The following is a 14,826-nucleotide window of genomic DNA, read 5'->3' on the forward strand; positions in this document are numbered from 1 at the left end:
ATCAAAAGCCTTTGTTATTGGCTCTTTGCCTCTATACTCAACCTCAGTCCCATCGTTTAACAATGTCATGCTGTGTAACCAACCCTACCGTTTCTCCTCAGATTGTAATATAGACAAAGAGAGCATAAATGAGTTTATCAACCAGAAAAAGGAGATGTTTCTGTTGGAGGTAAGAAGGGAACAACAGTCCATATAAACTGACCTGGTAATCATGTTATGATCTTCATCGACTACAACTGGAATGTGTTTGCAGATATTCGGTCTTTACACAATTGATAATGTAATTGTTATGTATTCATTGTCTTTATTGGTTTTCACTAGTGAAGGGTAGCCCATGTGTAGGTACAGTCAATACAAGCTTTCTCCACCTCCCACATGTTTCTGGGATTCTCCACCTACATCTATCTATCTATCTATCTATCTATCTATCTATCTATCTATCTATCTATCTATCTATCTATCTATCTATCTATCTATCTATCTATCTATCATCATCACAGGAGGTTGGTGGCAACTTAATTGGGGAGGACGGGCTCGTGGTAACGGCTGGAGCGGAGTAGGTGGAAAGGCATCAAATACATGAAACATATGGTTTGATACCATTCCATTGGCTCCATTCCAGACTTTATTATGAGCTGTCCTCTCCTCAGCAGCCTCCACTGCTATCCATCCATCCATCCATCCATCCATCCATCCCGGTATGTTCCTCCTCATCCATATCTCTCTCTCTCTCTCCCCAACCCTCTCTCTCTCTCTCCCCAACCCTCTCTCTCTCTCTCTCCCCAACCCTCTCTCTCTCTCTCTCTCCCCAACCCTCTCTCTCTCTCTCTCCCCAACCCCTCTCTCTCTCTCTCCCCAACCCCCTCTCTCTCTCTCTCCCCAACCCCTCTCTCTCTCTCTCTCTCTCCCCAACCCTCTCTCTCTCTCTCTCCCCAACCTCTCTCTCTCTCTCTCTCCCCAACCCTCTCTCTCTCTCTCTCTCTCTCCCCAACCCTCTCTCTCTCTCTCTCCCCAACCCTCTCTCTCTCTCTCTCTCTCCCCAACCTCTCTCTCTCTCTCTCCCCAACCCTCTCTCTCTCTCTCTCTCTCTCCCCAACCCTCTCTCTCTCTCTCTCTCTCCCCAACCCTCTCTCTCTCTCTCTCTCTCTCCCCAACCCCTCTCTCTCTCTCTCTCTCTCTCTCTCCCCAACCCCTCTCTCTCTCTCTCTCTCTCTCTCCCCAACCCTCTCTCTCTCTCTCTCTCCCCAACCCTCTCCCCAACCCTCTCTCTCTCTCTCTCCCCAACCCCTCTCTCTCCTCTCTCTCTCTCTCTCCCCAACCCCCTCTCGCTCCCCCATCTCTCTCTCTCCCCCATCTCTCTCTCTCTCCCCAACCCCTCTCTCTCCCCAACCCCCTCTTGCTCCCCCATCTCTCTCTCTCTCCCCAACCCTCTCTCTCCCCCTCTCTCTCTCTCCCCAACCCTCTCTCTCTCCCCTATCTCTCTCTCCCCAACCCTCTCTCTCTCCCCTATCTCTCTCTCTCTCCCCCATCTCTCTCTCTCCCCAACCCCCTCTCTCTCTCAGTACTCCCTGGCAGTGAAGCGTGGAGAGATTGAGCAGCTAGAGAAAGTGGCAGCGGCGGAGGAGAGGAGGCTGGCGCACGCCCAGCAGTTCCTAGAGGACGACGCCATCATATTTGACCAATTCCTTAAAGAGAACGACAAGAACTCTGTGGAGGCCATCAAAGTGTAAGTAACCGACAAATAACATTCTCACAACGTAACACTAACCCAAACCCCAACACGTAGAGCTCTATAGAAAAGTCAGTGGAGGACATCAAAGTGTAACTAACAATGTGATAGATGTACAGTATGTCCAATGTATTGTCTTCTTAAAGTTACATAGTGTCTCCATTTTGCACAGTGCTGAGTTGGAGACCAAAGTGAAAATGGAGAAGATGTCTGAGATCAAGAGTATCACAACCAGGATGGTGAGCATTAAGAGGTGGGTAACACACAGAGCATTACAGCTAAGATGGTGACCATTAAGAGGCGGGTAACACACAGAGCATTACAGCTAAGATGGTGACCATTAAGAGGTGGGTAACACACAGAGCATTACAGCTAAGATGGTGAGCATTAAGAGGTGGGTAACACACAGAGCATTACAGCTAAGATGGTGACCATTAAGAGGTGGGTAACACACAGAGCATTACAGCTAAGATGGTGACCATTAAGAGGTGGGTAACACACAGAGCATTACAGCTAAGATGGTGACCATTAAGAGGTGGGTAACACACAGAGCATTACAGCTAAGATGGTGAGCATTAAGAGGTGGGTAACACACAGAGCATTACAGCTAAGATGGTGACCATTAAGAGGTGGGTAACACACAGAGCATTACAGCTAAGATGGTGACCATTAAGAGGTGGGTAACACACAGAGCATTACAGCTAAGATGGTGACCATTAAGAGGTGGGTAACACACAGAGCATTACAGCTAAGATGGTGACCATTAAGAGGTGGGTAACACACAGAGCATTACAGCTAAGATGGTGACCATTAAGAGGTGGGTAACACACAGAGCATTACAGCTAAGATGGTGACCATTAAGAGGTGGGTAACACACAGAGCATTACAGCTAAGATGGTGACCATTAAGAGGTGGGTAACACACAGAGCATTACAGCTAAGATGGTGACCATTAAGAGGTGGGTAACACACAGAGCATTACAGCTAAGATGGTGACCATTAAGAGGTGGGTAACACACAGAGCATTACAGCTAAGATGGTGAGCATTAAGAGGTGGGTAACACACAGAGCATTACAGCTAAGATGGTGACCATTAAGAGGTGGGTAACACACAGAGCATTACAGCTAAGATGGTGACCATTAAGAGGTGGGTAACACACAGAGCATTACAGCTAAGATGGTGACCATTAAGAGGTGGGTAACACACAGAGCATTACAGCTAAGATGGTGACCATTAAGAGGTGGGTAACACACAGAGCATTACAGCTAAGATGGTGACCATTAAGAGGTGGGTAACACACAGAGCATTACAGCTAAGATGGTGACCATTAAGAGGTGGGTAACACACAGAGCATTACAGCTAAGATGGTGACCATTAAGAGGTGGGTAACACACAGAGCATTACAGCTAAGATGGTGACCATTAAGAGGCGGGTAACACACAGAGCATTACAGCTAAGATGGTGACCATTAAGAGGTGGGTAACACACAGAGCATTACAGCTAAGATGGTGACCATTAAGAGGTGGGTAACACACAGAGCATTACAGCTAAGATGGTGACCATTAAGAGGTGGGTAACACACAGAGCATTACAGCTAAGATGGGAATGGCCTCCTACCTCAGTATAATATTGGAACTGTCGCTGTAAATCAACTATAACATCAATGCATGATGTACTTGTATATCATGTATATCTCAAGGATGTGTGTGTGTGCACATGTTCATGCATTCGTTCGTTTGTGTGCGTGCGTGCGTGCTCTCCCCCTGCAGTGACATCTCTAAGTTTGAGGACATCATAAAGGAGTTCAAGATGCACAAGGAGTTCCTCTTCAAGCTGTCCCCTCTAGAGTGGCAAGAGGCACATAGGGCCAAGGCCAAGACACTTAAACTCAAGTCTGCCACCAAGTCTGCCACCAAGGACAAGCCCAAAGAGAAAGACAAAGATGAGAGGGCTACTCCGAAAAGACGTACTAGTATGTGTTCTTTCTTAGTGTTTGTTATAAAACATACAGGATGTGATACTCTATTGTGTCTACACTAAAGTTACCTTTTTATAAGTCTCTCTCTCTGTCTCGCTATCTCTGTCTCGCTATCTCTGTCTCGCTATCTCTGTCTCGCTATCTCTGTCTCTCTCACTCTGTCCCTCTCACTCTGTCCCTCTCACTCTGTCCCTCTCACTCTGTCCATCTCACTCTGTCCCTCTCACTCTGTCCATCTCACTCTGTCCATCTCACTCTGTCCATCTCACTCTGTCCCTCTATCTCTGTCCCTCTAACTCTGTCTATCTCTCTCTCTATCTTTGTTGATCTCTCTTTCTCTGTCCCTCTCTTTCTCTCTGTCTATCTGTCTATCTCTCTCACACACACACACACACACACAGCTACGGACAGTAAAGAGTCCTTTGCGGGCCGAGAGCTGCCACCTATCCGGGATGCTAGGACCCCCTCTAGACAGTCGACAGGTCGGAGTGACAAATTGTGAGTGTTTGTGTGTATGTATGTAGGTATGTGTGTATGGTGTGTGTGTGCTCACGTGCGTGTGTGTGCAAGTCATTGTAAATAAGTGGAAGACGGCGCCGGAGGAGATGGCTGACGTTTTACGTGCTCCTAACCGATTGTGTTTTTATGTTTGTTCTTCTGCATTGTTTGTAACTTATTTTTAACTTATTTTGTACATAATGTTGCTGCTACCGTCTCTTATGACCGAAAATAACTTCTGGACATCAGAACAGTGATTACTCACCAGCCACGACTAACATGCAATCACCTGCGAGGAAGATTAAACTACCAAAGGGACATTAAAACTGTAATATCTTATGCTACACAGAGTCGTGGCTGAACAACAACATTATCAACATACAGCTGGCTGGTTATACGCTGTATCGGCACGATAGAACAGCGGCGTCTGATAAGACGAGGGGTGGAAGACTGCATATATGTAAACAACAGCTGGTTCACGATATCTAAGGAAGTCTCAAGGTTTTGCTCGCCTGAGTTAGAGTATCTCATGATAAGCTGTAGACCACACTATCTACCTAGAGAGTTTTCATATGTATTTTTCGTAGCTGTCTACATACCACCACAGACTGATGTTGGCACTAAGACAGCACTCAATGAGCTGTATTCCGCCATAAGCAAATAGGAAAACGCTCATCCAGAGGCGACACTCCTGGTGGCCAGGGACAGTAATGCAGGGAAACTTAAATCTGTTTTACCAAATATCTAGCAGCATGTTAAATGTGCAACCAGAGGGAAAAAAACTCTAGACAACCTTTACTCCACACACAGAGACATATACAAAGCTCTCCCTCACCCTCCATTTTTCAAATCTGACCATAATCCTATCCTCCTGATTCCTGTTTATCGATATAAAATGAAAGCAGGAAGCACCAGTGACTCGGTCAATAAAAAAGTTGTCAGATGAAGCAGATGCTAAGCTATAGGACTGTTGCTATCACAGACTGGAATATGTTTATCGCGATTCTTCCAATGGCATTGAGGAGTACACCACATCAGTCATTGGCTTCATCAATAAGTGCATCGATGATGTCGTCCCCACAGTGAGCGTACTACATACCCCAACCAGCAGAAGCCATGGATTACAGGCAACATCCGCACTGAGCTAAAGGCTAGAGCTGCCGCTTTCAAGGAGCGGGACTCTAACCAGGAAGCTTTTAAGAAATCCCGCTATGTCCTCCAACAAACCATCTAACAGGCAAAGTGTCAATACTGGATTAAGATCGAATCATACTACACCAGCTCCGACGTTCATCGGATGTGGCAGGGCTTGCAAACCATTACAGACTACAAAGGGATGTACAGCCGAGAGCTGCCCAGTGACACAATCCTACCAGACGAGATAAACTACTTCTAAGCTCGCTTCGAGGCAAATAACACTGAAACATGCATGAGAGCACCAGCTGTTCTGGACGACTGTGTGATCACGCTCTCCACAGCCGATGTGAGTAAGACCTTTGAACAGGTCAACATTCACAAGGCCGCGGATTACCAGGACATGTACTGCGAACATGCGCTGTCCAACTGGCAAGTGTCTTCACTGACATTTTAAACCTCTCCCTGTCCGAGTCTGTAATACCAACATAGTCCCTGTGCCCAAGTACACCAAGGTAACCTGCCTAACTGACTACCGACCCGTAGCACTCACATCTGTAGCCATGAAGTGCTTCGAAAGGCTGGTCATGGCTCACATCAACACCATTATCTCAGAAACCCTAGACCCACTCCAATTTGCATACCGCCCTAACAGATCCACAGATCCACAGATGATGCAATCTCTATTGCACTCCACACTGCCCTTTCCCACCTGGACAAAAGGAACACCTATGTGAGAATGCTATTCATTGACCACAGCTCAGCGTTCAACACCATAGTGCCCTCAAAGCTCTTCAATAAGGTAAGGACCCTGGGACTAAACACCTCCCTCTGCAACTGGATCCTGGACTTCCTGACGGGCCGTCCCTGGGTGGTAAGGGTAGTTAACAACACATCCGCCACGCTGATCCTCAACACAAGGACTCCTCAGGGGTGCGTGCTCCGTCCCCTCCTGTACTCCCTGTTCACTCATGACTGCACGGCCAGGCACGACTCCAACACCATCATTATGTTTGCCGATGACACAATAGTGGTAGGCCTGATCACCGACAACTATCAGACAGCCTATTGGGAGGTAGTCAGAGACCTGGCCGTGTGGTGCCAGGACAACAACCTCTCCCTCAACGTGATCAAGACAAAGGAGATTATTGTGGACTACAGGAAAAGGAGGACTGAGCACGCCCTCATTCTCATCAACGGGGCTGTAGTGGAGCAGGTTGAGAGCTTCAAGTTCCTTGGTGTCCACATCACCAACAAACTAGAATGGTCCAAACACACCAAGACAGTCATGAAGAGGGCAAGACAAAACCTATTCCCTCTCAGGAGACTGAAAAGATTTGGCATGGGTCCTCAGATCCTCAAAAGGTTCTACAGCTGCACCATCAAGAGCATCCTGGTTGCATCACTGCCTGGTATGGCAACTGCTCGGCCTCCGATCGCAAGGTACTACAGAGGGTAGTGCGTACGGCCCAGTACATCACTGGGGCCAAGCTTCCTGCCATCCAGGACCTCTATACCAGGAGGTGTCAGAGGAAGCCCCTAAAAATTGTCAAAGACTCCAGCCACCCTAGTAATAGACTGTTCTCTCTACTACCGCACGGCAAACGGTACCAGAGCGCCAAGTCTTGGTCCAAGAGGCTTCTAAACAGCTTCTACCCCCAAGCCATAAGACTCCTGAACATCTAATCAAATGTCTACTCAGACTATTTGCACCCCCCCCCCCCTCCTTTACACCACTGCTACTCTCTGTTATTAACTATCACTTTAATAACTCTACCTACATGTTCATGTACCTCAATTACCTCGACTAACGTGTTCCCCCACACATTGACTCTGTACCGGTACCCCCCTGTATATATTCTCACTATTGTTATTTTACTGCTGCTCTTTAACTACTTGTTGTATTTAGCGCATGTGACTAATACAATGATAAAAATGTGTTCTTAACTGACTTGTCTAAATAAAGGTTAAATAAATAAATAAGAAAAGTGATGACCATGTGATATGCTCTAATTGTTGCTATAGTGCTGAATTCCTGTCTTTTCAGGAACCCTGTGGCAGAGCTGAAGACTGACAGCTCTGAATATGAGGTTAGTTTCAACTTTAGAAGATCAGAATTACGCTGGAAGACAACTGCTTTCTGGTTAATTTCAGCCATCGATAAGCTGACACCAGAATGTTATGAATGAGACGGTTTGAATAAAATGTGAATACAGCCTGAATTTGACAGAACATGTAATGGGCTGGTTTTCTGGACACAGATTAAGCCCCAGGCCTAAAAAGCAAGCTCAATGGAAAGTTGAAATACTATTTAAAATATCTCAACTATTTTCACATACATTCAGAGTAAGTATTCAGATATCTTTTATTTGATAAAAGTAGTTGCATATTTTACTGTATTTGGAAATACTAATACACTGACTCAAATACACTCCCATGCATTTAACCCAGGTATTTTAAAATAGTATTTGAAATAAGTATCTGAAAATACTCTCAAATATAATTTGGTAGACTATTTGGTGTTTAACACATAACCATTCAAATAATCAAATAAAATTATTTTTGGGCTGTGTATTTCAAAATAATAAAATTAAATACCAGATACTCAAATACACATGTATTTGAACCCAGGTCTGCTTAAAATATCTACTCCACATTGAAAAATGTGAAGGTTCTTAAATGGTTCTTCACCAGCTCTTAATGTTCCTTAGAGAACACTTGCCCGATAAAGAACCTTTTCTTGGCGTGGCATCTACGGTTTTTCAGAATTCTTGAAATTCTTGAAAAGCCTGCGGATGTCTCACTTTTCTAGCACACAGCAAATTGGCCACTGATAACTACTGATAACTACTGTTGCTTTTTAATGAATTAATACTGCAAAGAGTTCAATTGACTCTTAGTGGTGTAAAAGAACCCCCTTGTTGGTGTTAATAACCAGAGTTGGACCAAAACCACTCCCATCATTATCATTTTTCCAAGCATGCTCTATTGCAGGTAGATTCTTAGAATTGCTTGTTTCAATATTGGTTTTTGCATGTACATTCATTAATAAATCAATCTTATACTACTCAAATATAAATAAGACTTTTCTAAACTAATCCAATCTGTTACTTGGACTTATTGCATCCATTACTGAAATGATTGTACTAGTTTAAATCCTTTAGGTATTCTCATATAGTATCTTACTGTCCTCTTACTCACTTAGTATCTCACTTGGTGAAGACCACAGTCATGAAAATGAATTTATGCAACAACAGTGTCTCTGTCACTAGCAAACACAGTCATGGGTGGTACTCGTAACTCTAAAACTCACTTGAAAGGCACCCTGGGAAATATACAAATAAGGAGCAAGACCCTACAGCAGGACTATTCAATTCCGGTTCTAGAGGGCCGAAACATTTCTGGTTTTGTATGGTTTTTCACATAACCATCTAATTTAAGTTTCTTCAGAGAACCTAAAATGGTTCCCAATATGGATTCGCTCTTAGAAACCTTATTTGGTTCCAACTTTAACCTTTATCTTTAAGAGAGCATGACTAGGATTAATCTGGGAAAACCAGCCCCAAATCTGACAATGCCGAACTCAAACCCGCATTTAGGGCAGCTAGCTTTCTGTTAAAGGATATCTGTCTCTTAAATGTTTTATAAACTTTACCTTTAGTTTTCCATTTACCCCGAAATAAGTCTGTCACCTGTATGTGGTGTTTGTTGCCCTTGCAGGAGGACCTGGAGCTGTACTTCAGGGACCCCAGGCAGCTGCTGGAGCTGCTGACAGAGCTGGAAGAGCAGAACCTCTCTCTGATCCAGAACTCCAGGGAGACCGAAGACGCCCAGGAGGAGTTCCGACAGGTCATGGACTACAACCGCAAGAAGATGTAAGAAAAGTCTGCAGGGGTTAGAGGTCAGAGGTAGATAGAGAGGGAATTGAGGGCCAAGTTGAAAGTGAATGTAGACTACCATAGTTATTGTAGATAGGCTAGAACTCAATGGTATGGCAGAGTTGATCTCTACGTAATGTGGGTGCTCGTACAGTCGGACTTCACTTATAAAAAGGACGACGAGAAATGACGTTGACTGACATTGACAAGACCAAGGTTTTATGTCAACACTCTACCCTCTATAGTTCCTTCTCTCTTTCCTCACTTGCATTTGTTTCTATTTGTGTGCACACATCCCCCTCTCTGAAGGGAGGTGGAGACCAACCAGCTGACCCAGCAGATAGACATCATGACCCACACCATCCAGAGGGAGAGGGAACGGGCTGCCGAGCTGGAGCTGAGGGCCCGCCTCTTCAACTTTGGGAAGTACAAGTCGGACGACCAGGTAGGAAAAAAAGTTGATCTAAGGTCAGTTTAGAGTACATGGTTGATGGTAGGATTTTGGGAAGGTAAGCAGATCCTAGATCTGTGACTACGGACAACTTTTACCCAAAACGGGAAATGGGAGAGGTCACTGGGGGTTACGCAGAGAATCAGAGGACATGCTAATACCAGTAGTGTGCCAGTCATTGGCCTTAGATCACACAGATATTTCACTCTTGTTCTTTCTCCTCTCTCTCCCTCTACTCTGAAGGAGGGTATGTTTGACTCCCTGGGCGTTAAGGTAGAGGAGGTGTACCGGGGCTGCGTGGGCGACAGCGAGGCCAACCTGAGCACGCTGCAGATGCTGAAGGCCATCGAGAGCCGCCTGGACGAGCTGCTGGAGAACGTGGAGATCGTCCCCAAGGAGCGGCTGGTGCTGGCCGAGAGGGCCAAGGAAAAGGAGAGGAGGTTCAGGTACGCAAGAGCTGGCACGCAGCCTCGTAGGACCGTCAAATAGGCTAGTCACTTTGGCCCTATTCCATTTAAATCTTTAGGTCCTTAGGCTTTAAACTTTGCCTAGTTGCCTTTGGTTAGTTCATGAACGTGGTCAGTTGATGCAGAGGAAGAAACTCAGGTCTGTGCAATTGGACTTGGGCCCTGTTACATTTCATGTTCCATGTACTGAGTACCAGAGCAGATTATTTATTTTTTAGTTTGAAGCGTATCTAGTTGTTTAGATTCAATTAATCTACTCTTCTCTTTCCCCCTTATAATCACTTCCTCCTTCCCTTCCCCAGGCTGCGTGATGAGAAGATGTATCAGGACAAGCAGCACCAGGAAGAGAGGCTGAAGAGGGCCCTGGAGAGAGCCCAGGCTGACGTCAAGAAAACAGTCAGTCACACAATCTGCCTCAATACTACACCATTACAATCCTATAGTCCAAAATTATGTGCCAATTTCTGCCCGAAAATCAGTGTGTAACATTACATTGTCATTAGATTCCTATAGGCTAACTGAGATATTGCATAACTAAGCCATTGGTTTAATTACCAAGTGGGCTGTTCTAGTACAATAATTTCAATTTCTAGTACAATTAATTTCATATAATTGTACTAAAGAAACCATACCATTGTGTTCTCTTTATTTGCTGATGCTAACATAAGGCCTTTTTCTCCAGACTGGCAAGAAACTGATGGCTAGATCACAGCGCCCTGCCCGCAAGCTGAAGACCAGTCAGGTGTATGACATCTCAGACAAGGAGAAAGAGGAGCAGCTCTACTTCTTCACGTAAAGGGCCAAGTCACAACACGGCCCCATACGCCACAACTGACCGGAACTCCTTTCATCTCTGTTTTGGCCTATTGTGGGGCTGTGACTGAGTCACTGTAAATACTGACTTTTTTAATAATTGGGTATGACGGGTATAAGTATGGCTTTTACAATGACCCTATTGGGCACTGGTAATGTCACATGATGGGATAGGTCCTACTTCTTTGGGACTAGGTGGAGGTTTTTTTGAGGCGGTGGGGAGCCGTGGACTTTGTTTTGGTGGAGGGCTTTGAGGCAGATGGACAGTGCTCTCCCCACACATTTTATAGAATTAGATTATTTTAACATACCAGATTTAAATTACAATATTTTGCCATACCATATTATTCTTACGTTTTTTTCTTACACATCTTCATCTATTACCTTAAATGTGAATAGCAGTTATATGGACTGACTACTCTAGCCTCTTTGGGGAATTCAATAGGAACCTAAAATCTATATAACAGTGAAAACAGGAGAGCCAGATGTAAAATCACATTTATTTATAAAGCCCTTCTTACATCAGCTGATGTCAAAGTGCTGTACAGAAACCCAGCATAAAATCCCAAACAGGGGGCCTCCCGGGTGGCGCAGTGGTTAAGGGCGCTGTACTGCTGTGCCACCAGAGACTCTGGGTTCGCGCCCAGGCTCTGTCGTAACCGGCCGTGACCGGGAGGTCCGTGGGGTGACGCACAATTGGCCTAGCGTCGCGGGTTAGGGAGGGGTTGGCCGGTAGGGATATCGCGCACCAGCGACTCCTGTGGCGGGCCGGGCGCAGTGCGCGCTAACCAAGGTTGCCAGGTGCACGGTGTTTCCTCCGACACATTGGTGTAGCTGGCTTCCGGGTTGGATGCGCGCTGTGTGGCTTGGTTGTGTTGTGTATCGGAGGACGCATGACTTTCAACCTTCGTCTCTCCTGAGCCCGTACGGGAGTTGTAGCGATGAGACAAGATAGTAAAACGGGGTAAAATAAATTAAAATTTAAAAAAATCCCAAACAGCAAGCAATACAGGTGTAGAAGCACGGTGGCTAGGGAAAACTCCCTAGAAAGGTCAGGACCTAGGAAGAAACCTAGAGAGGAACCAGAGAGGAACCATGAGGGGTGGCCAGTCCTAATCTGGCTGTGCCGGGTGGAGGCTGGGAGCTCAGCTGGAAGGCTGGGAGCTCAGCTGGACGGCTAGGTCTTCACTGGCGGGGTCATCCTGACACAGACAAATCACATTACATTCAAAAGGTCAGATACTAAAAAAAACTCCATATAGCCAGGTGGCCCCTGTCAGTGGACACACACGCACAAACTTATTTTGGCCTGTAATACATGTTTTCACCTTGGCATTCTGCCAAAGTTTTTTTTAAACAGCATTCTAAATGTTGCTGTTAGAGAACCTTCTCACCTGCAGAAGCTGTATCTGAACATACTGGGCCCCTGTGACAGGGTCACGGATAGTCAGTCCCCCATTGGCTGCTGCAGAACCTTCAACAAAACGGGTGCTTGTGGGAACCATTGGCACTGAGGCGCTGCTGGCCTTCCCGCCTTTACTCTTCCTCTGGCAATATCCTGAACTTGCTGTGAAGACAATGACAACAAAAACAGGTTTTGAATTCAGGTTCAATCAGTTTCCAAAAGCACTGCTAGAAAACAAAACAAATGCTAGCTTATTTTTTTAACTAGGCAAGTCAGTTTAGAACTAATTCTTATTTTCAATGACGGCCTACCCCAGCCAAACCCGGACGATGCTGGGCCAATTGTGCACCGCCCCATGGGACTCCCAATCATGGCCGAATGTGATACAGCCTGGATTCGAACCAGGGACTGTAGCGCCTCTTGCACTGAGATGCAGTGCCTTAAACCGATGTGCCACTCGTGAGCACAATATGCAAACAACAAAGAAATTGTTCCTGTTCTCCACTAGACCCATAACGGAGTTGAGTGTGTGTTATAATGTACCTGAGCAGGTGGGGCCGCTCTGTTTCCTGTTCTCCACTAGACCCATAACGGAGTTGAGTGTGTGTTATAATGTACCTGAGCAGGTGGGGCCGCTCTGTTTCCTGTTCTCCACTAGACCCATAACGGAGTTGAGTGTGTGTTATAATGTACCTGAGCAGGTGGGGCCGCTCTGTTTCCTGTTCTCCACTAGACCCATAACAGAGTTGAGTGTGTGTTATAATGTACCTGAGCAGGTGGGGCCGCTCTGTTTCCTGTTCTCCACTAGACCCATAACGGAGTTGAGTGTGTGTTATAATGTACCTGAGCAGGTGGGGCCGCTCTGTTTCCTGTTCTCCACTAGACCCATAACGGAGTTGAGTGTGTGTTATAATGTACCTGAGCAGGTGGGGCCGCTCTGTTTCCTGTTCTCCACTAGACCCATAACGGAGTTGAGTGTGTGTTATAATGTACCTGAGCAGGAGGGGCCGCTCTGTTTCCTGTTCTCCACTAGACCCATAACAGAGTTGAGTGTGTGTTATAATGTACCTGAGCAGATGGGGCCACTGTGTTTCCTCTTCTTGGCCAGCTGGATGGCTCTGTCGTCGGTCCGCGCTGAACCACTACTCTCCTACAAGACAGACGCATTAAAAAAAATATGCAGTGACTCACAAAACAACAGCATCACGTCTCAACGGATGTCAGACCTCAAATGGATCAATGTCAAATGGGTTTTGGGTAGGGAGATCTGACCCTAGATCTGTGGTTATACACTACTGAGACTACACATTCCAAAAACAGATCGCAAGAGATTAAATATGATACTGTTCTATTTAATGATGTGAATAGACCACTGGTCAGTGCTTTGAAGGGCAACTTGTAATCAGAGCGTTCATTTAGTAAGCCACTCACCACAGCGTTTGTTTAGTAAGCCACCCACCAGAGCGTTCGTTTAGTAAGCCACTCACCAGAGCGTTTGTTTAGTAAGCCACTCACAAGAGCGTTTGTTTAGTAAGCCACTCACCAGAGCGTTCGTTTAGTAAGCCACTCACCAGAGCGTTTGTTTAGTAAGCCACTCACCAGAGCGTTCGTTTAGTAAGCCACTCACCAGAGCGTTCGTTTAGTAAGCCACTCAGTAAGCCACTCAGTGCCACAGCATTCGTTTAGTAAGCCACTCACCACAGCGTTCGTTTAGTAAGCCACTCACCACAGCGTTCGTTTAGTAAGCCACTCACCACAGCGTTCGTTTAGTAAGCCACTCACCAGAGCGTTCGTTTAGTAAGCCACTCACCACAGCGTTCGTTTAGTAAGCCCCTCACCAGAGCGTTCGTTTAGTAAGCCACTCACCAGAGCGTTCGTTTAGTAAGCCACTCACCACAGCGTTCGTTTAGTAAGCCACTCACCACAGCGTTCGTTTAGTAAGCCACTCACCACAGCGTTCGTTTAGTAAGCCACTCACCAGAGCGTTCGTTTAGTAAGCCACTCACCAGAGCGTTCGTTTAGTAAGCCACTCACCACAGCGTTCGTTTAGTAAGCCCCTCACCACAGCGTTCGTTTAGTAAGCCACTCAACAGAGCGTTCGTTTAGTAAGCCACTCACCAGAGCGTTCGTTTAGTAAGCCACTCACCAGAGCGTTCGTTTAGTAAGCCACTCACCACAGCGTTCGTTTAGTAAGCCCCTCACCACAGCGTTCGTTTAGTAAGCCACTCAACAGAGCGTTTGTTTAGTAAGCCACTCACCAGAGCGTTCGTTTAGTAAGCCCCTCACCAGAGCGTTCGTTTAGTAAGCCACTCACCAGAGCGTTCGTTTAGTAAGCCACTCACCAGAGCGTTCGTTTAGTAAGCCACTCGCCACAGCGTTCATTTAGTAAGCCCCTCACCAGAGCGTTCGTTTAGTAAGCCACTCACCAGAGCGTTCGTTTAGTAAGCCACTCACCAGAGCGTTCGTTTAGTAA

The 14,826-nt window shown here is 46.1% G+C and overlaps 1 protein-coding gene across 1 annotated transcript; it reads left to right on the top strand.

The window, feature by feature from the left end:
• Positions 1–67: 67 nt before the first annotated feature.
• On the top strand, positions 68–11,555 carry LOC115122008 (cilia- and flagella-associated protein 100-like). The gene is made up of 11 exons (XM_029651159.2): positions 68–169; positions 1,563–1,726; positions 1,902–1,982; positions 3,499–3,701; positions 4,109–4,205; positions 7,387–7,429; positions 9,060–9,214; positions 9,527–9,662; positions 9,912–10,114; positions 10,438–10,531; positions 10,818–11,555. Exons 1-11 carry the CDS (start codon positions 68–70, stop codon positions 10,929–10,931), a joined length of 1,392 nt encoding a protein of 463 aa, XP_029507019.1. The 3' UTR covers positions 10,932–11,555.
• Positions 11,556–14,826: the final 3,271 nt, after the last annotated feature.

Source organism: Oncorhynchus nerka, linkage group LG2 (genome assembly GCF_034236695.1).
Source record: "Oncorhynchus nerka isolate Pitt River linkage group LG2, Oner_Uvic_2.0, whole genome shotgun sequence".
NCBI lineage: Eukaryota > Metazoa > Chordata > Actinopteri > Salmoniformes > Salmonidae > Oncorhynchus > Oncorhynchus nerka.

What these genes read in the sequence shown, in the direction of transcription:
- LOC115122008 (XM_029651159.2), top strand. Translation starts at nt 68, where the DNA reads ATGCTGTGTAACCAACCCTACCGTTTCTCCTCAGATTGTAATATAGAC. An exon ending in ACAGGTCGGAGTGACAAATT is followed by an intron (nt 4,206 to 7,386) that starts GTGAGTGTTTGT and finishes CTGTCTTTTCAG; the next exon opens with GAACCCTGTGGCAGAGCTGA. An exon ending in AGTACAAGTCGGACGACCAG is followed by an intron (nt 9,663 to 9,911) that starts GTAGGAAAAAAA and finishes TCTACTCTGAAG; the next exon opens with GAGGGTATGTTTGACTCCCT.